The sequence below is a fragment of the Bos indicus x Bos taurus genome, chromosome 13 (genome assembly GCF_003369695.1).
Source record: "Bos indicus x Bos taurus breed Angus x Brahman F1 hybrid chromosome 13, Bos_hybrid_MaternalHap_v2.0, whole genome shotgun sequence".
NCBI lineage: Eukaryota > Metazoa > Chordata > Mammalia > Artiodactyla > Bovidae > Bos > Bos indicus x Bos taurus.
In genome coordinates, this window is record NC_040088.1 from 67,271,486 (window position 1) to 67,297,243 (window position 25,758).

A 25,758-nucleotide genomic window follows, 5' to 3' on the forward strand; every position below is an offset into this window, starting at 1 on the left:
GTCCTGGTGAACTACCAAACCGAGGAGGGGGTAGGGGGCAGATCCGAGGCCCCTGACCTGGGAAGCATGCTGGGGTTTCCGGCCCCCACCTCAGTTCTTCACTTAGAGCTCCCTTGACTCTCCCGCATGTCTCTAAATAGCTTCTTCCGCATTTCACATTGAGGATTTAAGCTTTTTTTGTTGCTGTTAACGAATGGAAAAAAGTATTCAAACAATTTCGCTTCTTTAAGAGGTAAAAATGAAGAATGGACCTTAGTGACATTTCAAAGAACGTTCTTCCCTTGCAATTACGAGGTGTGGTCACGAATGAGGTGCTCTGAAAGTCCCTGCTGTTCCTGGGCTGAGCATCTGTATTCCTCTAAGGAAAAAAGGCCTGTATTTCAATCACCTGGCAAATTGGGAACTGCTGTTTCTCATTTGCAGGTCTTTTTGATGTACATGGGAGTTGTCCGTGAAACCTCTGTAATTTAACATTTGCAAACAAGAGGGGTCACCATGGCAGATTACGATTTATTTATAAGAACTGCAGAAAATGAAAAGCAGCAGTAATTATAAAAGGCTTATGAGTGTCTCATATATGAAACACTACATTGATTATCATTAGATTCTTACGGTCTAGTCTCCCTTGGTCCTATTTTTAAAACTTAACTAAATTCCCTCAAATCCACTCTTTATATTTTAATACATACTTCCTGAATTAGAACTGAAGCAGGTAAGAAATCACTGGCCAAAAACTGATTTAGCCCTGTCCTTCATTTTTCATGACAAAAAAACTCTTAAGAGAAACCTACCCTGGTAGTCCCTTGTGAAGACAAAAGTAAAAAGTTTTCATTGAAACTGGGGCATTTCACTTTATCTGACAGTGGGATGTATCGTAAATATATGATGGCTTACAAAGGTAACATAAAATGTTTAAAAAAAAAAAAAAAAAGCCAGTGAGAGGCCTTGCTGATTTGTAGCACAGGAATATATATGTAATATTTTCTCTCAAATAAATTAGTATTGTTTTTGGGATTAGTCTTTATCAAATCTATTGGGTCTCTAAATGATGAGACTGGTTTTCAAGAACAAAAGTTCACTATTTTCCAATAACAAAAAATATTTTTTAATCCCTTCCCCATTTTTAGCACTCATTTCATTAACTATTTATGTTTCTTCTGAAGATACATTTTGAAATTTATCTGCACTTTTCAAATAGGGAAGTTAGAATTCTCAGTAAAATATGGCATCCGAAAATCATTTAATGTCCTCTCTCAAATCAAGGGCAATAAATTGTCTCTTGTTTTAATTCAACTGCTAAGAGAGTTTGAATCTCATCCCATGCCCCCATGTAACATATCTGAATAATTTACCTCCATGCATGTGGAATTACTCAGTAGAAAATACTACTCTGTGGTTTCTGAGATTACCGTACATACATGAAATATGGTTGTCCTCGGTGGAACCGCATCTCTTTAAAAAAAAAAGGCACATCCACCAAGAACCTGCGAATCTGACCTGGTTCAGAAAAAGGGTCCCTGCTGCTGCTCTCAAGTGAAGCGGAGGTCACGAGGCATCAGCATGGGCCCACACTGAACGGTCAGTGACCCCACAGGGGAAATCTGGACAGACACGCAGGGAGAAGGCCACATGCAGAGGGAGGCAGAGACTGGGCTTCGGCTGCAGTCACATCCAAGCAACAGCAAGGACCGTGGGCAGCCCCCAGAAGTGAGGACAGACTCCAGGGACCCTTCTCCCTCAAAGCCTTCTGGGGGGCACACTGCCGACACCTGGGTATTCACTGCAGTCTCCACGACCGTGACAAAGTGCATGTCCGTTGTTTTCAGCTACACAGCTTGTGGCACGTTATTACAACGGTCTTTGGAAACTAACACGGTGGTCGTTCTCAGGATTTCAAAATTAACCGTACAAACATTCACTGCATACAAAGTCTGGTTCAGAAAATTTCCCCTTTCTTTTCCACCAAACTGAAATAAAAGGTAACATTTATGAAAGGGTTTCATAAGCTTAAGAACACAGAATTTTCAATTCAGCCAATTTTTATTTATTAAGTGCCCACTCCATACACCCTTAGGCCCTGTGAAAAACAGAAAACATTCAGTATCTACTCTTTAAAGCAGCGACTGTACAGCACAGGGAACTCTGCTCAATATTCTGTAATACTTTAAGTGGGAAAAGAATTTTAAAAAGAATAGACACATGTATATGTGTAACTGAATCATTTTGCTGTACACCTGAGACTAATACATCATGGTTATTCAACTATACTCCAAAATAGAATAATTTTTAAAAAGCAACTGTTAATTATAAACAAAATACTGAGGATGAGGACAATTCTCAGGTACTCCATGAAAATAACATGGTTTCTAACAGAAAACATTAAAGTGAGAGAAGGAGGTAACTGGTGTTTTTGAGAAAAATATAAACAGTTATGAAACCTTGGAACTGGGTCAAGAGCACTATGCAGAGTAGCTACTTAATAAACAGCTAACAAGTTAATTATTAGTTAAAAATATACATGTGTGCTGTGTTGCTTCAGTCATGTCTGACTCTTTACAACCCCAAGGACTGCAGCCCGCCAGGCTCCTCTAGTCATGGGATTTCCCAGGCAAGAATACAGGAGTGGGTTGCCACACCCTCCTCCAGGGGATCTTCCCGACCCAGGGTTAGAACCCATGTCTTTCACATCTCCTACATTGACAGGCAGGTTCTTTACCACTAGCACCACCTGGGTATCTCCTAAAAATATATAAGAATTATTAATGTTTATATATTTTGAGTCTTGGTGTTCATAATTCTAAACAATAAATCTGCATATCCAATGACTCTGTGACTATTCATATATTACTAACTCAAAATATTTCAAATCAACGAGTAAAATGAATTTGTCTGTTCAAGAATTCATTCCATATTTGAGAAATATTTACTGAATATGACTTGCCACTCCATACACCCTTAGGCCCTGTGAAAAACAGAAAATATTCAGTATCTACTCTTTAAAGCAGCGACTGTACAGCACAGGGAACTCTGCTCAATATTCTGTAATACTTTAAGTGGGAAAAGAATTTAAAATTCTTTTCCCACTTAAAGTATAAGCCAGGAGTTATGTTTCACTGAATGAATGACATGAGAACTTTACCCTACAGTCCAAGCTACAAGACTTTAAAAAAAGGGAAGTCCCGGATAAAGATGGCAGATTAAAAACCCACATTAATTTCACCTCTTCCTAGATGCTAACCAAAATTATAGTAAAGTCTTTTAAAGACACAAAGCCACTCAATCAGCAACTAAAGAACCGAAGCTAAGGACCTCCCTGGCAGGCCAGTAAGACAGAATGTGGCTAAGACTCCATTGCAGGGGAAGTGGGTTCAATCCCTGATCGGGGAACGAAGATCCCACATGCTGCTCGGTGCAGCCAAAAGAAAAAAAAAAAAACAAGAGAAGCTAAAACACACATGAACAAGGAATAACTAAACTTGCTCAACAGAGCCAAATAAGCCTCCTGCAGGAGAGCTGAGACCCAGTCCTATGAACAGGGCAGAACCTTCAGAAGGCTCAGAAACCAGTAACAGCAGGTATGTCTCAAACTGCGGGTGAATGGAAGGTGATAAAGCAAGAAGCGTGGGGGGATTTCTGAGAGGCAGTCAGACCCCAGGCATCCTTCCCTCCCCAACTCTACAGACCAGGGGTCCCCAAGTCTCCTGTGAAGAGGATGAAGCAGGTGGCCCCTAGTCTGTGGGTGCAGGTACATACAAACTCAAGGTGGAAACCCCGAGCCCTCTTTCTGCTACTCAGCTTCTAGAACGCAGGCAGCTGGACCTGAACCCCTGGTGGGAAGTTGAAATTCTCCTCCTCGGAAATCAGCTAAAGAGAAAAAATCATCATACAAAGAAGAGGCTCCCGTACAAAGGAGGTCCTGCTACACGGCCCAGCCCGCCCTCAGCATGCACATCTCCCTCTTACTCCAGGGCACGGTGAAGGGTTCTCAGACACCCAAGGACAGCCTCGAGCGAGAATGGCAGAAACCAGAAGCAACGTGGAGAAAGCAAACTATTCCGGGAGAAAAAAAAACTTGACAAAGTCAATAATTCCAACAAGAAACACTCATGATTCCAGGCTGAAAGAACAGGAGGCCATAAACAGGAGCAGTCACAGAAAAAAATGCCAAACAAGTGCTCGTGGAAACACAACAGCACACGTGAGTGGAGAAAACATCTGACAGCAGAGCAGACGGAGCCGAAGACGAAAAACTGAAATGAAGGGAAAAAAGTTACAGTGCCAGGCTGAGAGCCCCACATCCACATAGTCACAGGTGAAGAAAATAAGAGAGACCGAAGACAGGACTTGAGAAGAAACACCTCCAAAATTAAAAGGCGTGAGTGGCGGTCACCCAACGTACCCTGCACTCTGGATGGACACAGACACCTATAAAGGTCAACCGTCGTGAAATTTCAGAAGAGTGGAGAAAAAGAGAATATACGGTGCCAGAGGAGGAAAGGAAGAATGAGTAACTCCGGATTCTCGACAAAAGGGACAGCCGACCTAGAATTCTAGACCCAAGCTATCAGAGACGTACAGAGACAGAATCACAACTCTTTCAGTCCCTCAGGATGAGGGCAGGGCAGGCTGCCAGTACGAGAGCCTGGGCTGTATTTTATCATCTTCGTAACCTGAGGACAAAACGGCAGAGTAAGCCAGCTCCAGATTGTTAATGACACCTGACTCGTCCTGACCACGCTCTGCAGAAGGTCCCAGGGCCAACTTGAGGCCCCGCTGCCCAGAGCAGATGGGAAGGTTCGAGTCATTGCACAGAAATGCGGTGCTGGGTGTGTTCTGAGAACCGGAGGTGGACAAGCAGAGACTGTAAGCCGCGGACTGCAATCTGTGTCACTAAGGGATGTCCAGCACCTGCAGTTCAGGATGCAGTCTGGCTGATGATCCAACTAGCTCCCCAAGGTTAGCTCAGGACTGTGCCTACCTAACTTCCCTGAAAACTCAGTGGAAGGTGAGGACTGTTTAGCACCCAGGCCATGTCCGGCTATCTCCACTCCAGAGAGCAAGAAAATGCCGTCTCCTCCAATAATCAGGGCTGGTCTTGCTCCTCATGTACATGGTCAAGAGTAAGTCGTGTAACGTTAAGGAAAACATAGGTAGGTAGTAACAGGACACGGACAGGCAAGGACATGGTTAACACCAAAGTCAGGGATCTGGTTACCCAGAGCCAGGAGTTGTCTGAGCCATCATGGGAAACAACATTTTTTTATCAAACAAATAACAAAATTAGATTGCTCTATTTTCTTTGGTTTCTTTGGTAAGGAGTAAGAAGGTGAAAATGAGATTTCTATAATCTTATATGACAGAAAAAAAAAACCTGTAAATCTTGAAAAAAAAAATTTAGTCAGATTCGGATTATCTCATAATATACTTATTAATTATTTAATAAAAAGGTTCTAGGCATTATCTTGGAACGTGGGTATTTGGGAAGATTACAAAACCGAGCGAAATGGAACAGACAGCGTTTTAAACAGTTAAAATGAACACCAGTCAAGAAGGTAGCTTTTTAAATAGCGGAAGTACTGGGAGGCAGGCAACTCCTTAAAACAGGGTTTATTCTTGAAAAGAGTAGATAAATTGCAAGGAATCAACATCTTACCTTAAACACTTCCATTGGAAGAGGAAACTTAGCAGCATCAATAAGAGATTTCTCCAGAGCACGTTTCCACTCTGAGTCCGTCTTCAAAGGATAGATTTCTGTATCAACAGCAAATCACATAAGAGTTTAAGGGCTGAAACGTTCTACCGGGTGGTTCTTTGCTCAATTTTATCTTCTCAGGGTTTCATAATAACTTGGCAGGCTCAGCGGCCGTAAGCATTCACACCCTGCCCGCCATAAAAAGCCACCTGCTAAAGAGATTTCCTTGAGTTAAATAGCAACTTGGGATTCTGCGATCCGAAATAAAGAATCGACTTAACAGGGCTCTTCTTCAGGGACTACCTGCATGCATTCTGTATGTAATTTGATGGAATACGTCACGTTCATCACACCTTCATCCATTCTCAGCCCCAAATTCCACACATCACCGGGGAAGTCATATCCAATGATGAAGAACTTATTATCTGGTAAGTTTCTAAATAAGAAAAGACTCTTGTCTGGCGTTTTCGGTTAGTACAGCCTATTACTCACTAAATCTCTAAGCTCTCATATGCTAAAAATAGTCCACATAAGCCAGGAAATTATGAAAAGGTAGATTAAAATTTACCAACCAAGTTTAATATCTGTACTTGAAATGTTGCTAACACATCACATGGTGCCCATGTTTCTGCCCACGGTGGGGAGAAGGGATTTACGAAGGGAGGTTACACTGTCTGAATACAAAATTAGAAGAACAAAATTGGTGAGCTCTGTTTTTACCAGTTGCTGAAACTGCAGGGGAATTTTATGATCTGATCTCAACAGATTTAAGACCTTATCAAAACAGGATTTGCGGAAGCACTCACTTGAAGGAGATATGTTTATACCTTCGCTATATCAACTCAGGCTACTTCAGACAGATAGCTAGGATATGAATATCAATTTGAGCACAGTTAAAAGGCAACATTAAGCCTTTGGGGCTGTATTTTTAATTTCTTGCATGTCTGCTTTTTAGCAGGCAGCCATATATTTTGATGCTCATAGCGTCTGAACTCACCTTGAGCTTGAATCGCCTGTGTTTTAGCAGTTTATTCGGTCTTTGCAGACTATCACAATTATGGTGGGCATGCGGTGCTACCAGAGGGGCCAGGTTATCAATGCCCTGCCTACCGTCAGTCTTGTCAGCTATGTCAAGTCCCATAAAGGATACTTAATGACAGGACAGACTCTATTTATGTAAATTGTCTATAATCCTTCCTAGCCTCTTATTTATGCTCTTACACCTCTGCAGAATTCTTTCCCCCAATTTGGTATTTCAGTATCAGAGCAAAAATAGAATGAGATTCTTTTTGGTAGACACATTCAGGGGAATATAGTTAGCCACTCTCCCAATAAACACCTTTGCAGAGAATGGTCCCTCCAGCCTCCACAGGTGAGAAGGCGGGGGGCCAGAGGGAGAAATTACTTATCACAAGGTCCCACAAAAAAGGAAGAGGGACCAATTCACGGAGCCTTATGAAGTGTCCCGGGAGGGTGAGGGGGATTCCCTGGGATGCACTGGTGCTCCAGCTCAGGGCACTGCATCAGAACCTCAGGAAAGAGGAAGGCAGTTCAGGTTTCTGAAGCACAGCCCAGAGGACACCAAGCGCAGCAGCTGCAGAGGGGTCAGATGTGCCAAACGTGCTCAGTCGCTCAGTCCTGTCCATCCCTTTGTGACCCCGTGGACTGTAGCCCACCAGGCTCCTCTGTCCATGGGGATTCTCCAGCCAAGAATACCGGAGTGGGTCGCCATGCCCTCCTCCAGGGGATCTTCCCAACCCAGGGATCGAACCCACGTCTCCCACATTGCAGGCGAATTCTTTACCACTGAGGCACCAGGGAAGCCCCAACAGGCGGGGGCAGGAGGGAACAACAAACAAGATCCTGGACTTCCTAAGTAAAATAAACCCACTTTTCTAGGGTTCTGGAAGCAGGTCGATGGGGAGCTCGATGTTGTAATAAAAGGAGAACCAAATCATACAAAACGAGAGTGACTTCTAAAGACAAGGTTAAAGGAAGGTCTGCAGACATACAGGGAGAGAAAAAAGAAGAGAAAGTACCGCTCCCTGAACTCCCAAGGTCTGTAACTGAGGACTCTTGAGGCAGGAGGAGCCCCTGAGACAGAGAGGAGGGTAAAAAAAGAGTGGTTAAAAATTACCCAAGGCTGAGTAACTAGATTCCAACAAAAAAAATTTTTTTTTAAATACTAAGATAAAAGGGCTGCTGAGTATCACCAAATGATATGCTGAAATTGAACGAGTGGGATTATGGTCTGACAAATTATTACATAAATTAATGTAATCTTTACCTCTAAAGAGAAAGGTAAGAGAAACCATATTTAACCAAAGAAAGGTAAAGAGAAACCTTTAATTAACCAAAAAATTAAAAAAAAAAAAATTATTCAGGACCAGAGCAACGAAAACCCAACATGGTCAGATCCAAACTCAGATCTGAGCAAGGAGATGGGCAGCGATTTCTCTGGGGCTCAGAGAAATGCTCACAGCCCTCCTGACAGCTGGCAGAACAGGACTGGACCAGTCATGTCACCCCAGGGGGCTGCGTCCACCTGATGCCGTATCTGTTCAAGCAAACCAGAGAGAAGTGTCATAAAGCCTAGTACTTTGATCTGAATATAGGTCCCCCTAAAATTCATGTTGAAATACTCAAGGTGATGGCCTTAGGAACAGGGGCCACTGGGAGGTGACGAGATCATGAGAGTGGACCTCCCAGGATGGAATCAGTGTCCTTTTATAAGAGAGACCCCAGAAAGATCCCTACCCTTTCCTCCAGGTGAGAACACAGTGAGAAGACACGTCTACAAACCAGGAAGTAGGTCCTCATCAGACACTGAATCTATTGGTGCCCAGATCTTGGACATCCAACCTCCAGAGCCGGGAGAAATCAATGTCTCTTGTTTATAAGCCTCTCTTTCCCATCTGTTACAGCAGCTGGAATGAAGAAAGATACCTAGGAGATCTTGCCAGACTTTCATCTCTGTCCTACAATCTCAAGATGCTTTGCCTTCATGCTGAGGATATTAAATTCTAATACAGAATTTAATCCCACGGCAGGGCACACTGTCTTAAAAGGTGAAAAATTAGCTGCAGTTTTGTCAGGACCCTCGGCCACCTGCAGAAGCTAAACACCTCCTAGTTTCAACAAGCAGAGAACAATAGTCTGTATGTGTGTTCATTAGAGCGAGAGGTACTTGGTTATGCCAGTAAGTTTATGGACAATAAACAGCACCATTAAAAGAACATAAAACATGTTTTTAAAGTGATCGTGTTGCTGGTAATTAAAGAGTGTATCATGTCCATTTCTGTTGGTAAGAAGTTAAGAGGCAATTAAAACCCGTCCTGACTCATCTTGAACTAGAAACCTAAGTGAAAACGAGGTGTCCACCTCTGCAGACTGGCCATCCATCTCATGGAAAGCGCAGGAGGAAAAGGGACGAGTGAAATACTCATCTCACAGGCTGAGGTAAGCACAGGCTTGGAGGGGCAGTCCTCTTTATTTATGCACCCCACATCCCCCCACTCCCTCCTTCTCCACCAGCCTCGGACCAGTGAGGAAAGGCTCGACTGTGCTTCTTCATAGACGCTGGGAAGTACTGTGGATTGAATGCTTGTGTCCTCCCAAAATTTGTATGTTGAAGCCCTAACCCCTTGATGTCATGGAGCTTTGGGAAGTAATTAGGTTTAGATGGGGTCAGGAGGGTAGGGCCCCCGTGATGGGATTAGTGCCCTGGCAAAAGGAGACACCAAAGAGCTCTCTTTCAAGTACATGCTCGCTCTCTGTCAACATACAGATAGAGATACACATATATATACATCTCCATGCACACACAGAGAAGAGGACAGGGGACTTCTCTGGCGGTCCAGTGGTTAACGCTTCATGCTTCCAGTGCAGGGGATGTGGGTTTGATCCTTGGTGGAGAAATAAGATCCCACATGTCATGCAGCACAGCCAGAAGATTAAAAAAGAAGAAGAGGCAGCCAGGTGAGGACCCAGCAAGAAGGCAGCCATCTACAAATCACGAAGAAATCCTCACCAGCACTCAACACTGCTGATGCTCTAACCCTGAACTCCCATCCTCCAGAACTGGGGATTTGTGTTTTCCAAGGTTCAAACCCCTCAGTCAATGGTATTTTGTTAAGGCAGCCCAAGCTAAGATAAAAAATAATGATTGTTTTTGGAATAAGAAACAGTTCATGTAGGAAGCATCTGAATTAGATTGAGAAACGTCTAGCTCCAGGCACTATCTAAAATAAAAAGAAGGAGGGGTTGGGGGGATGGGTGACATAAAGATTTTGAAGGGAAAAGATATACAAAAGAATATAGAGATAAGGATCTAAGGATTTTTCTTAAACCTCAGAAGTTTCATCTCTTTAGTTTCTGCAAAAACATGTCAGATTCTATCTGCTTTCTAAACCTCCAAAAACACAAAAGCAGGTGATGTGGGGGGAGGGAGGTGAGAGGGGGGTTCAGGATGGGGGTATACATGTATGCTGCTGCTGCTGCTAAGTCGCTTCAGTCGTGTCTGACTCTGTGTGACCCCATGGACTGCAGCCTACCAGGCTCCTCCAACCATGGGATTTTCCGGGCAACAGTACTGGAGTGGGGTGCCATTGCCTTCTTCCGTATACATGCATACCTGTGGCCTATGCACGTTGATGTATGGCATAAACCATCACAATATTGTAAAGTAATTATATTCCAATTGAAATAAATTTAAAAATTAAAAGCAGGTGGGGCCTCTCAATGACCCCTGGACCTCAAGAGCCTACTTAAATTTCTTAGAAAATCAAATACAACCTTAATACTCTAATCACAGATTGAATATTTAGAAAACACCAATCACCTGAGTAACAGCAGCAAAGCAAACATGGGGAGACTCCCATTTTACAGATGTGAAAACTGAGGTTCCAAGTAGAGGAACTCACCCAGACGCTCTGCGGCCAGTGACAAAGTGGAAGGAGAGGCCCACTTAGACCCTGACTCCAAGCCCAGGTTCCTTCCCCTCTGTCAGGTTCTCAAACTCTAGTCACATGGAGACCTTTTTAAAGGAAGAAATTCCCATCCTGAACACCACAGACCTCATATCCTGGAGCTGTCCCAGGAGTTAAAGAGATCGCATCTCTACTTGCTCAGAAGCTCCACTAACACTTCAGGGCAAAGTGAACAGCACAGTCTAGGGGTATCTCCACCAGGCTCTCCCCTCCAAATTGGCTTCCAAACTCCCATCAGTGATTTGGTTCCTGGAAGGTGGACTTGGCTAATTCCTTCCTTCTGTCTTCTAGACACGTTTGAATTTGTATTCAGTCAACTCACTTGACACATAGTTACTGAGCACCTACTATGTGCTAGACAGGGTGTCAGGGGGCACAGCAGAGACTGCGCCATGCACTTTGAGTTCAGCATCCAAGTTCTGGATGAAGTGAGGGCATGAGAAAGCAGTCTTCCAAAAGAGGAGACACACACAGAAAAGTTGGGGACCCCAGAGGAGGCCGCATGCCAGAAAATGAGCATATGAGGGGAGGCATCAGGGATGCGGGGCTGGAAAAAGAGCTCCAGATCTGTCAAATCATGCTCTGCCTTCCATTCAGCACTGAAGAAAGGGCACCTCTGGATTCCCCGTCCCGCTCTGATAACACCTGAATCACCAAGGACGCAGGAAGCCACTGCCCTCCCGTGATCACTGGCATTTCACCATCTTCCGTTCCCTCATCTGGTCTTTGCTAAAGCTGGACTCTCCTACCCCTCAGCACCTGCACCCCTGATGGCGGGTGGAGTGGGGTGGCCACACCCTCTCTCTAATCGCCCATCCACCATCCCGTGTTCTCGGATTCCATCCAGAAATGGGATGCAGGCTTCTCGCTGGCAGACAGCATAACAGCCAGCACCTTCTCCAGTGTTTCAAGACCTACTTGCCAAGTACTACTACTGCGTGTCCGACTCTGCGTGACCCCTAGACGGCAGCCCACCAGGCTCCCCCGTCCCTGGGATTCTCCAGGCAAGAACACTGGAGTGGGTTGCCATTTCCTTCTCCAATGCATGAAAGTGAAAAGTGAAAGGCAAGTTGCTCAGTAGTGTCCAACTCTTCGCGACCCCATGGACTGCAGCCTACCAGACTCCTCCATCCATGGGATTTTCCAGGCAAGAGTACTGGAGTGGGGTGCCATCGCCTTCTCCGCAACAGGTACTATCTACCACCTACTTCTATACCTCTACCTGTACTGAAGAGTTGAGAAATACTGTGTCCTTTAAGAAACAGAAAGTATCAGGAAAAGAAAGGAGTTGTCAGCTCAGCAAAGAGGATAGGGTGACCTGGCGCAGCCTCACTCTCAAAGTCCAGGCAGCCCTCCAGGCCTGCCGTTCCTGAATATTCCACCCTTGGCAGAAGGACCCCCGAGGATGGCAGAGACTGCGGATAGAGAAGCCTGAGAATACGGAACCTGTGGATGGGAAGATGGCGGACGCAGAACATCAAACCTGCAAATGCAGAAGGTCAACTGTACTGCGTTATTTTATACCAGGGACTTGAGCATCACTGGATTCTGGCATCTGTGGGGATCCTGGAACCAATCCCCTGTGGATACCAAGGGATGACGCTCTACCCAAAGTGCCCCTTATCTGCCCTCCTTGCCCACCCTTCCATCTCAACTTCTTACCACCTGTCAGTAATGAACACTTTCATTTACTTAAGTGTGTTTGGGAATAAGACAGTCTAGTGCTTTCTGTGCCAGCCTGAAAGCTGACTCCCACCTAGACTTTGGTCAAGGAAAGAGCACTGCCATCGTAGTTTAACAAGTCACATCGGGTCCTGAAACTAATTTATAGAAACCCAAAGGACTAGATTCTATTCCCAGGTGTTGGTCTGCTGAATCAGGTAGAAGTCAGAGTTCATCTTCTAACTATTGCATCTGAAGAACTCAAAATCATACTTGGGGTGACCTTTCACCTTTTAATTTCTTCTTTCCATCCACAGCCTTTCCTGTTGACAATTTACATGTTGAAAATATAAGTTCTTGATGAGGAATACCTTTCCCAAAGGCTTTAACTCTTCAGTGAAATGAACAATTCATGGTCAGAAAATTACTATGAGTAAATACAGTCTATTCTTGTCTTATAAAAACATCAAATTATCTTAGAGAGAGAGGTCTCCCTAGTTTCTAGAGGGACACTTTCCATTCTGGCCATTGAGTATGAGCAGAGGAGAGGGGCGTTACACAGAGTTTAAGAGCTATTAGTCATCCTTTGCTTTGCTATAAATTTATACTGGCAATTATATATTGCTCTTAAAATTTTACAGCAATTAGATACTGAACTAAGATTTACACACCCAACTTTCTACATGAAATAAATTTCTCCTGTTAGGTCATGAATCCCAAGGCAAACCTTGGGAGCTAAGGCCTCTCCTCACAAAACCGACAGGCCTTTCATTTGTAATCATATCCCCAGACTACTCAGGGTATAAGTGGATTTCTTGCCTGCTTCTCATAACATTGACAAGAACAATACTAATAAAATACCACGTTACAGGTTTATACGCCTGTCAAATCCAACACAAATGTAAACACATGACATGGAGAACCAAGACACTTTTCAATTAAAGCTCTTGACTGATGGAAAAGGGAAATATGACTCCTCTGCTTCACTCCTCAAGACGAACTCTGGCAACTAAGATGGGAGGGGAAAGGCTCTGGCAATTTTAATGAAGGAAAGAGCCAACTCTTGGCTTCCAGTAAACCTGTGAAATTGACCAGAATGAAAATCAGCAAATTTGGGAAGATGTATTCCTTCCTTGGCATCTTTAATTCCATGAGAATCCAACATTTTTGTTCTACAGCTATCTATCAAAAAAGGTTGATAAGCCCAGTAGGAGGCAGCAGGGGAAATTGTGTGGAAGAAGAAGGGGACCTGGGAATCTGAATTCCAGCACATTCCTCCAAAAAAACTGTGCAATCTTAGACAGGTAGCTTAAACTCAGTCTCAAATTTTCTCTGCCATAAGAGGAAATATTCACCCGAAACATGTAGCACTTTTTTGGAATCAAAATAAACAACCTAACAGATGTAAAATCACCTGGCAGGTAGAAAACATTCAAGAATGGTTATTTTTGTAAACTCTGAGGTTTCTGCCCAGTTGGGTATGTCAGGAAGCATGATGTCGTCTTCTACCCAATTAAATCTGTGGAAAGGCATTCGTCAAGGTACTTGAAGCTATTTGAAAATCTATGATGCACCAGCGGAAAAAAGCATGATGGTTTTCTTTTTTGCTATTTCCAGGTCAGGACAGATAATGTAACAATAAGCATTTTATTTGAATCTGCATTTTACTTGAATCTACAGATGGATGAATGGGTGGGTAGATGAATCTATGGATAGAAGGTTGGATGGGGGAATGAATGGATGGATGGATGAGCGGGTGAGTGGGTAGATGGATGGATGAATGAATGGACAGATGGATGGATGGCCGTGGGTAGAAGGGCAAATATTTCAGAACCTACTTGCAAGACTATCAAATTCCTAAAGAAAAGCAGAGAATATTGTCAAGTCCCCATGCACTGGGTCTTTTATTTCCAAACCAGTGATTCCAAAGGAACCAGATCAGCTTTTCCACAGCCTCCTGCTCTGCTTTCTCATTTCAGAACACTATTCATTGAGGTCTTGGGTTCCATTCACAACAGAGAGTGTTTCAAGTTAAAACACTTCCTGCGCACGAGTACAAATGGGAAAGACACCACAGAGCTAACACATGTTCCAGAGAGACACCCAGGAAAATAATCACATCTCTTCCGACAACATTTGAGAACGGCTGAAGCTCCCGCCCCTTACCTGAAGGTGGGTCCATTCTGTATTTATTCTCTTGACACCAACCAACTGGTCGAAGTCTGTAATCCAAGTAAAACAACCACTGGTCATAGGATTCAGTGTCCTCCAATCCCACATAGCGAAGGCGTAATCTTCCTCCAGCATTCTCAAGCACACTAACTATCCAGTACTGAAAAGGGTTCTGAGAGTCCTGCAGCTCTATTAAGGAATCAACTGTAATGAGGTCTATAGGGCCTTTCCCTCGCAGAGGCTGTTTAAACAGAAGCAAAACTCCTTATTTTAAACTTTATTTTCAGGTTCTCATGGAAACAGATGACAGCAGAAGATATTTTTTTTTTTTCCACACCATCATCCAAGCTATTGGCAAACAGTCTGGTGTTTCCCCTCCACCCCCACCCTCCCCTCCCACCCCCCACCCTCCCCTCCCACCCCACATCCATCTTTCCCAACTCAGTATCCAGCAACAAAACCACAAGCAAATACAAAATAACAGTGTGTGCTAAGTTCTCACCAAACAAATCACCCTTCCCAGACACAACTCCATTTGTGAGGGTGCTTTGAAGAAGCATTCCACCAAATTTGCCTCAAATTGGAAAACAAGTGGGAACAAAACGTCTACTTTTCCAAGCGATGGATCCATCTGATATGGGGCCATCAATTTCTACCTTGACTCAGCAGACGTCTGTCTTACGATGGCCCTGCTCTCATAATCAACACCCTCTCATACCATAAAGTGTTAATACGTGTGGAGGACATTCTTGATGAATGCCTAATACACACTAATAATCAGCTGAATTAGACTACTGGTAACTTGTACACTTCACCCCACCGTTGGTTTGGAGAATGTATATAATGTCTGCCCCTTCTAAGCAACCTTCTTAGCACATGTTTGCATATGAAAAGGGTGTTTGTTCAGCCAGCCCTGTAGGCAAATATGCTTAAAAAATTAACAAAGTAAGACAATCTGTCCTTTTGAAAGGGTGAGCAACCATTACTTTGATTTGTCAACCAAACAATTCAATTAGTAGCCACCAAGATACAAAACTACATTAGGCAAAATCATCACAAAACAAAGACAACCCTGTATGAGTCTGTGGTGTTCCAAAATTTCAGTATCATTTATGAAAGGCAGGAAATTTATGGTTAATGTTAAGAGAATAATGAGACTGTCAAACTCTGTGTCATATTCTTGGTCATTCATTGTGTTTTCCCCTTCTCAGGGGCATTCTTCAAAAACAGATTTGGTAACTCAATAATGATTTATGACAGTGAAGTCCTCTTATATACTGTTCTGGTACATAAATATTAAAATATATCAGAATAAAATTATTTTCAAGTAACCCATTTTTTCTTCAGTACCTTAAAACGACCTTAACCACATTTAAATATGGTTAGTCATTTCTCCTCTTGTTTTACAAGAGGGACTAATTCAAATATGATTTAACACGTGTGTTTAAAAATTGGGGCGATGCATAAATAAAACAGCTAATCATTTATCAACACACTTTGAGGCTACACCCCAGCATATGAATGCTTAGTTGTCACTTCAACAAAATAGTTATTCTACAGGATTTTATACGCATTCACAAACATAAGATGGACTGTTAAAGGTACAGGATAGTAGGTAACCATCCTACCATGTTATTCATAAAAGCAAATTTTCCACTTATGGACTGGACCACACGTGGAGACACTTGGGTCCCATTAGAATCAGTCCTCTAAGTGATTCGGGCAAAGACACGATGTTACTTTGCACACTGATGTCCGTGTGGACTCATGCACCCATAGAAGGATATATGCAAAGGTGCTCTTAGCTGTGAGCTCGTGTTAACTGTGCAGCTTCAGATGACAGAGAATAGCTGGATAACAATACATACACCTTCTAGAAGGCTGGCAGGGGCCGTCCGGGAACCAGTCAAATCCCGAATGAGAAATTCTGTCCAGTCTGTATACTTCTCTTTGATAGCTGGTGAGACAAAGGAGAAAAAACACACACACTTCAACAAAGCAATGGAGCACCCCAGCACCTCTGCATATATATGAGTTCTTTCATGACGTTTCTTCATTTTAGATGCCGTACTTAAAGGAAGAACTAAAATGGCAACAAGGGACCTGCCGGCAGTGGGTAATGGTCTCATCGAACACGTGCCTAGGTTTCGCTGGGCATCAGAAAGGTCAGAGAACATGAGACCCTGCAGTCTGATGTCTGTTTAGAGACTTCTGTAAACAACCAAGGAGATATTTCAAAGCACAGAATCTAGGAGGCTCCAAGAAGAAAGAGGGAATGGAAGAATCGGAGAAAGTTTTCCAGGTGGAAAATAAAGCCAGGCTCTGAATTACAAAAACATTACTCACGCAGAGAGGAGAAAGGAGGGATTTTCAGGCTGAGAGGAACGGCATCTGCTAATGAGAGCAATGAAGGGAGGGAGGAGATGGAGAAAGAACGTCCCTCAGCAGCACACGGTCTGGCTGGAGCACAGAACGTGATGCTAAGTGGCAGGAACAAAGCTGCAGACAGCCCAAAAAGCCAGCACCCATGTTTAATGAACAGGAAATGTCTATGTGAAATCTAAATTTAAAAAATTATATAAATTAACTTATTTACAAAACGGGAAGACGCTCACCAATTTCCAAAACTGAGTTACCGAAGGGGAAACGTGGCAGGGGGTATAAATTAAGACTTTGAGATGAAACATATACACACTACTATCAATATATATAAACCAACAAGGACCTACTATATAGCACAGGGAACTCTACTCAATATTCTGTAATAACATATATTAGAAAAGAATCTGAAAAAGAATGGATATGTGTATACATATAACTGAGTAACTTTGCTGTACATCTGAAACTAACACGCCATTGTAAATCAACTATTTTGTTGTTTAGTGACTAAGTCATGTCCAACTCTTTATGACCTCATGGACTGAAGCATGCCAGGCTTCTTCCCTACCCTTCGCAATCTCCCAGAGTTTCTCAAATTCATGTCCACTGAGTCGGTGACACCATCCAACCATCTCATACTCTGCTGCCCCTTTCTCCTTCTGCCTTCAATCTTCCTCAACATCAGGGTCTTTTCCATTGAGTCAGTTCTTATCAGGTAACCAAAGTATTGGAGCTTCAGCTTCAGCATCAACTACATGCCAATAAAAAAGTTTTTAAACCAGGAAACCTCTGCATAAAATCAATCTGAAAGCAGCATAAAGGCTTGAAAGGAAACAAAGGAAGCCAATGGCAGAGAAGTCAAGGTAGAGGCTGCTGTTCTTAGTGCAAATGTGACAGGGCCCCAAAGAGCGCAAAAAGCACTGCATTTAAGACACCTTTCTAAAAAGATGGGCTTCCGGGGTAGCTCAGGTGGTCAAGAATCTGCCTGCAATGCAGGAGACCCAGATTTGATCCCTGGGTCAGGAAGATCCCCTGCAGGACAGCATGGCAACCCACTCCAGTATTCTTGCCTGGAGAATCCCATGGACAGAGAAGCCTGGCAGGCTACAGTCCATGGGGTTGCAGAGTTGGACATGGCTGAGCAACTTCCACTCCACACTAGGTTCTTTCAAAGCAAGATGCAACTATTTAGCTGAAACCTAAAGGAACAGAGTTATTACCAAAGGAAACCAAGCCATATGAGTGGTGGCAAAGTTCATGGTGTAGGGAAGACCTGGGCTCTGAGCTGGGCTCTGCCATCACTGGCTACATGACTTCAATCCATCCAATTTCTCTTGTATTCTTTCCTCTGATGCTACAACATGTTGCCTGTGTGATGCTATAAGGATTAAAGGAGATACACCTGCTGGTAAAATATAACCGTATCTGGCACATTTATGCAATTAACAGCCTCTCTAGTTCTGTTACAAATGTATATTAAATTATTACACATTCTTATCCAATATTTATTACTGCTGCTGCTAAGTCACTTCAGTCGTGTCCGACTCTGTGCGACCCCATGGACAGCAGCCCACCAGGCTCCCCCGTCCCTGGGATTCTCCAGGCAAGAACACTGGAGTGGGTTGCCATTTCCTTCTCCAATGCATGAAAGTGAAAAGTGAAAGGGAAGTCGCTCAGTCATCTCCGACTCTTCATGCCCCCATGAGCTACAGCCTACCAGGCTCCTCCGTCCATGGGATTTTCCAGGTGAGAGTACTGGAGTGGGGTGCCATCACCTTCTCTGATATTTATTACTGAGTCCCACAAACTCCAGATTGAAACTTTCAACATGCTTTGGCATGGTCCCACCTGCTAATGCAATATCACATGGGACATGAGGATTCAACAAATGAATTTTGGGGACTTCCCTGATGGTCCAGTGGTTAAGCCTTCTCTTCCAATGCAGGGGTATGTGGGTTTGACACCTGGTCAGGGAACTAAGATACCACATGCCATGGGATGTGGCCAAAAAAAAAAACTGCAAAAAAGAATGATACGTGTTTTTAAAAAATGCATTTGGGGGGCAACACATTCAGCCCATAGGAAGGGCTGATTTAGAAATGCCATTTCCTTTTCAAGGCAATCTTCCCAATTCTGGGATCGAATCCATGTCTACCGCATTAGCAGGCAGGTTAATTACCACTAGTGCCATCTGGGAAGCCCCTTGAGCACAAAGCTTATTTTATTAAAGAAATGAGGCAGTGGAGAATCCTGAATTATAAATGGAAGCACCTACATGTACTATTAAAAATAAAAGACCATAGAGGTCTTGCTCTTGGATATTTTTTTTTTCATTTTAGAGAGCTATTTTATTTTTTTATACCTTTATTTTTTATTTATTTATTTTTTTAATTTTTTATTTTTTAAACTTTACAAAATTGTATTCGTTTTTAAAGGAAAGAAATCTGTATTAATATTTCACAGAGGGTCCAAATTAAATTGTTCCTACAATCAAAAGAACAGATCATAAAATGATTCAACAGGGTTAATAAGCTCCTTCTATGTGCGTGGACCACATTACATACTACTAGGGTTCAAACGTATAGATAACAGTATTTCTGTCTAAAAACAGCTTAGATGAAGATACAGCTTGTAAAGAGTGTCATAAAAGTCACACACACACATATTCCTTAGAACTTAAAAATATACAGAATGGAGGAAAAGTTTGTATTCAAACTTTTAGAACTCTTTCCACTGCAATAAATATACTTGAATAATTACAAATAAAACACCCAAGAGGGTAACTTCTGGGTGGTAGGGGAGTGGAGGTTCCACTAGAGAAACTGCCAAACTGAGCTGTCTTCTGAGGTGGCTGCACACTGCACGCGGCTTTGAGATGGAGATGCTCCCCACGCCACTCCCAACCTCCCACACCCCTGGGGCCACCCCGCCCTGCTCCCCTTGTCTCTCTGCGCTGCTCTTCTCTTCCCCTTTCTCTTCCAAAGGGCTGCGTTATGGCTCTGCGCCTCCTCCTCCTTCTTCATAGAAACACTTTCCCCGTCTGTCCCCAAACGACCCCTCTTCATCTCGCATCCTCCCCCATCTTCCCTACCTTCCACGATACACAACTGTCCTCTCCTGGGATCCCCAATCCTCTCCCTTCCTAGACCTAGTATAACTTATAATTACATATTCATACTCGTTTGTCCAATGACAGTCCCCATCTGATGCCTCCACGAACCTGGGAACCATCACATCTCTGCACTATCCCTGTATCCCCTGTAGTAACTGCATGCTGCTGCTGCTGCCGCTAAGTCACTTCAGTCGTGTCCGACTCTGTGAGACCCCATGGACTGCAGCCTACCAGGCTTCTCCGTCCATAGGATTCTCCAGGCAAGAACACTGGAGTGGGTTGCCATTTCCTTCTCCAAACAACCGCATAGCAGGTGTTTAATAAAATGTCACCGGAGAGAAGGACTGACCGATTAACAGTTTTATAAACTGAGTCTTCTTTCTTTTTCTTTGAGCCACACTGCACAGCATATCGGAGAAGGCAATGGCAACCCACTCCAGTACTGTTGCCTGGAAAATCCCATGGACAGAGGAGCGTGGTGGGCTGCCGTCCATGGGGTTGCACAGAGTCGGACACGACTGAAGCGACTTAGCAGCAGCACAGCATATCAGATCTTAGTTCCCTGACCAGGGATCAAACACCACGCCTCCCCTATGTTGGAAGCACAGAGTCTTAATCACTGGACTACAGGTAAGTCCAAATTGTGTCTGTTTTTTAACTAATCTTGGGATGCAAAAGAACTCGCTGAATTCAGATAAGGAACCCCTGCTACCATGGATGTTACACAGACCTTTCAATAAAAAATATGATTTAGCACCGCAGTACACATTATCGTTGTTGCTGTTCAGTCATTAAGTCATGTCCGACATTCACAAAAGAACTGACACTGCATTTTGCTTCTTCTTGTGTTTGCCTGGCTTATAATTGCTTACACATGATGTAAATTATCAAATAAGATTTTAGTTTCAGCACACATCACCCAGAAAGCGGCTAAGTGTTAGTTGCTCAGTCGTGTCCAACTCTTTTCAACTCCATAGACTGTAGGCCACCAAGCTCCTCTGTCCGTGGAATTCTCTAAGCAAGAACACTAGAGTGGGTTGCCATTCCCTTCTCCAGGGGATCTTCCCAACCCAGGGCTCAAACCCAGGTCTCCTGCATAGTAAGCAGATTCTTTACTATCTGAGCCACCAGGGAAGCCCAGAAAGCCAGAGGTCATTCATTTAATTGAGTGGGCATTAAACACCTTATGAGAGAGTACAGAAATTTAATATTTCTCGAGTTCTCCTTTTGGGTGAGTACATGCTACTATGCCATTAGGCAACACTGACACCATTCATTTTAGACAAGGGCATCACCCAGAGATTAAAGAAACTCAAGATACTGTATATTCATAGCTTAATCCCCAAGGGACCAGCTGCTTTCTCTGAAGTGCCCTAGGACCTCTGAGCCCTAGAAACAGCCATAATTTACACAACAAAAGCCATAAAGATAAGACCTATTTATAACATTCTCAAGGTATAACTCATATTACTCTGCATCATATCTTTAAGAGCCTAGAAGATAAACAGCCTCTAAAACTATTAGAAGAAATTTAAAACCTTATCATTGTTCACTAGAGATTTTTATCCAATAAAATATGGAATTTCACTCAATATTGTACATTTTCTTCTTCTCTAGCTGTCATATCCCATTTATAGACATTTCTGCTCTCGCTTTAAACGTTTTCTTGCTTTTAAAGAACACCCTTCCAAAGAGACAGGGATTTTTTTTCTCTCTACTAGGAAAAATTTCCTGCAGCTCTTTTATTGGCTATCACTGCAGAGAAAGTGTCAAGACTGAACTGATATATCCACAAGGGTCCAGGCCTCTAAGTTCAATGGAATAAGACACTTTGTTTATTAGGTTTTACTCTCATATTCTCTTTCTCTCCCTCACACCACTTGTTTCTTTCTATACTTTCTTAGCTAAACAGTTTCTAAATTTTTCTCAGGGCTCCCCATTGAGAGTACATTTTAAAAAGAAATAAGCTTGTAAAAAACTTAAATTCACCTGCCCCTCATATGTATCTGAGCACATGATTCAGTCTAACTTTCAACAGCTGTCACATTGCTGTGTGTAATGGTTAATTTTATGTGTCCACCTGGCTGGACCATGGTACCCAGATATTTGGTCCAACACTATCCTGTCTCCAAGAGGATATCTTTGGAGAAGATTTACATTTAAATTGGTGGATTTTTGAGTCAAATGGATTCCCTGGTGGCTCGGATGGTGAAGAATCCACCTGCAATGCAGGATACCTGGGTTCAATCCCTGGGTCAGGAAGATCCCCTGGAGAAGGGAATGGCAACCTACTACAGTATTCTTGCCTGGAGAATCCCATGGACAGAGGAGCCCGGTGGGCTACAGTCCATGGGATCGCAAAGGAGTTGGACACGACTGAGCGACTTAACTTTCACTTTTGCTACTTTCTGAGTAAAGCAGATTGCCCTCCTTAATGTGGTGGGCCCTCATCTGATCACTTGAAGGCTCCCCTGAGCAAGTAGGAATTATGAAGAAATCAAAGGAGAACTAAATAAACACACAAATATTCTTGCTCGTGGATAGGAAGACTCAATTTTATCAAGATGTCAGTTTGCCCAATCTGACAGATTCAATGCAATCCACATCAAAACCTCAGCACATTATTTTGTGGATACTGAAAAACTGACTCTAAAGTTTACACAGAGAGAGGCAAAAACCCGAACAACCAATACAATACTGAAGGAGAGCAAAGTGGGAGGGTCTTGTGAATGGCAAGTGAGATCACCCACAGGAAGTTCTTGGCAGAGGCTGCTGCTGCTGCTAAGTCTCTTCAGTCGTGTCCGACTCTGTGCGATCCCACAGACGGCAGCCCACCAGGCTCCCCCATCCCTGGGATTCTCCAGGCAAGAACACTGGAGTGGGTTGCCATTTCCTTCTCCAATGTAGGAAAGTGAGAAGTGAAAGTGAAGTTGCTCAGTCGTGTCCGACTCTTAGCGACCCCATAGACGGCAGCCCACCAGGCTCCCCCATCCCTGGGATTCTCCAGGCAAGAATACTGGAGTGGGTTGCCATTTCCTTCTCCAATGCATGAAAGTGAAAAGTGAAAGTGAAGTCGCTCAGTCGTGTCCGACTCTTGGCAACCTCATGGACTGCAGCCTACCAGGCTCCTCCGTCTATGGGATTTTCCAGGCAAGAGTACTGGAGTAGCCATTGCCTTCTCCATGGCAGAGGCTAAGTGTTACTAAATAACAGAAATGGGGGAGAAAGGGGGTAGGGGAGTTGAAGTGGGAGGAGGGGAAGGGACAGGGTCCTAACGACCAAGAGGAGTGGTGGTAACATGACCACACCCCATCTGATGCACCGTGATGAGGAAATAATCCAATTTTCAAAATGAATCATTTTCATTTGGAAGCTACCTTTTTAGATTTCAAAACTGAAACTAAACCATCATCAAAGATCACATAATTGCTTACTGCAGACACAGAAAACGGAATCAAATTTTAAATCAGTTATAATTATTTGAGTGTCTTCCTGTGTGCTTGATGGGGCTTCCCAGGTGACTCGAGCGGTAAAGAACCTGCCAGCCAATTCGTGAGATGTAAGAGATGCAGGTTTGATCGTTGGGATGCGAAGATCCCCAGGAGTGCATGGAACCCACTCCAGTCTTCTTGCCTGGAAAATCCCAGGACAGAGGAGCCTGTCCTCATGGAGGGCTATGGTCAGTTTAGTCACAAAGAGCTGGATATGACTGAACTGAAGTGACTTAGCATGCATGCCCAGTGCTTGATGACTACAAGAATCAACTAAGGAGAGCGTGACACTCCGGTGGACAGATATAGGAGGGCGGTGTTTGCAACAAGTTTCTCCACATGCTGCACCCCACCCCACACATACAGCTGTAATCTCCTCTCTGGGCTGTACACACTGGTATTCCCAATACAGAAAATGCTCCCTTTGGCCGGGCAGCTGAATCCATCCTAAATGAGGTTAACAGGGAGGTCTGTGTTTGGTCACACACCCTATATCCAGAGGCCTCACTCACAATAATCCATGATTTGTCTTCAACCACAAGGAAGTGCATGAGTTTTGCTTCATAAAATAATTATGGGACTTCCCTGGTGGTCCAGTGGCTAAGACTCCATGCTCCCAATGCAGGGGGCCCAGGTTCAATCCCTGGTCAGAAAACTAGATTCCACATGTCGAAACTGAGAGTTCACACGCAGCAACTAAAGATCCCATGTGCTGCAACTAACACCGGGACACAGCCAAATAAGTGTTTTTAAAAAGAAAAGAATAGAATTAGGACTCCAGGCAACCTGGAGAGACCCAGCCTCTCAGTGACATCCACCAGCCATTCTAATCAGGAGGTTTTATAGGAGCCAGACAATTAACATGCTCTGTGCTTTGAGCTTCTCCTCAGAGCCTTGCTCCAAAGCCAGACCACCATGTCTGCATTCACCTTTTTGGAGTAGCCCTGAAAGCCCTGCCAGAGATGCAAACCCACCTGCCACGTATGACTCTGGTCCAGCTAGTGCTGGCTTCTCCATCTCTTGGGTTGCCATATTTGTTTGGACTGCTGGGACTGTCACTCAAACAAAAGCCCGGCAGCCAGGTCAGGTCTCTCCTCCCAGACCCGGTCATCACTAAAGTCTCAGACTGACTGTTTATTATATCTCCAAAGCAAAGATTCTTAATATACAGTGTGTGACTGCCTTCATGGCATTCATGAAACTGAGTACAGTGAAACTGTCAGTGAATTTCACCAAACTGAAAGCTCATAAAATTGAATACAAAATTATGCATGCGTGTGTACCTGTGCCCATGTGTTGAAGGCCTCTTCCAAGAACTTTCATTGAGTTCATCAGATTCTCAAAGGGCTATGTGACCCCAGCAAGACTAAGAACAATTACAGGCTTCAAAATCAAACGTTTGGTTACCAAAGAGGAAATGGGGGAGGACAAATTAGGAGTTTGGGATTAACACACGCACTGTACTTACCATATATAAAAATGATAAGCAACGAACTCTACTCAGGGACTCTACTCAACATTCTGTAACGACTTATGTGGGAAGAGAATCTAAAAATAACTGAATCAACTGCTGTACACCTGAAACTAACACAACATTGTAAATCAACTATGCTCCAATATACAGTAAAAATTAAATGGAAAAAAAGAACAGAGACAATACTATGTTAAAATGTGGCTGCGATGTAAGTCACTAGACTGAGTTCCTTGAGGCTCTTTCTTATCATTTTTGTTGATCCTGCTGCCCAGCACAAATAACCCCACATAGCTGTCCAAAGTGAAGCAGCTTTTATCACCTTTCTCCAACTCAACAGGTTTAAGACACTACCGTTCTGATTACAGACACCTAGTGAGTGTTCCTTAGGCACCAAGTACTTTCTCATATAGCAACTCAGTGCTTCCAAAACTCCAATGAACTAGTTATTTTCATCCACATTCCACACACACAAAAAGAGATTCAAATAGACTAAGCAGACCTGTATCACAGTTGGTGGCAAATATATTCAAAGAGTGCATTTATAACAGACAGATTTCCATTAACTCACATAATATGCATAAAAGTTCCATTTTTAGAACAGTAACTCCTCCAAACACATATATAATTAAGGAAATAAAACAAATGTGAAACCCACATTATTTCAGAAATTAAGAACATGAAACACAACTACTCAAAAAACCTTTAGATCCTGATCAGACTTCTCAAAACTACTTTTTGTATTCTTTAAAAGATTTGTATCACTAGGTAAACACATTTTAAATAAATAA

General features: G+C 43.3%; 1 protein-coding gene across 4 annotated transcripts in view; it reads right to left on the reverse strand.

Moving 5' to 3' along the window:
• SFMBT2 (Scm like with four mbt domains 2) overlaps nt 1-25,758 on the reverse strand; it is a 178,203-nt gene that overhangs the window by 84,598 nt on the left and 67,847 nt on the right. For all 4 annotated transcript variants that reach the window (XM_027560163.1, XM_027560164.1, XM_027560161.1 and 1 more), the window contains exons 5-7: nt 16,383-16,471; nt 14,509-14,755; nt 5,654-5,751 (exon numbers count right to left, since the gene is read on the reverse strand). In XM_027560163.1, coding sequence (XP_027415964.1) covers nt 5,654-5,751; nt 14,509-14,755; nt 16,383-16,471 — 434 coding nt within the window. The remainder of the gene's footprint in view (nt 1-5,653; nt 5,752-14,508; nt 14,756-16,382; nt 16,472-25,758) is intronic.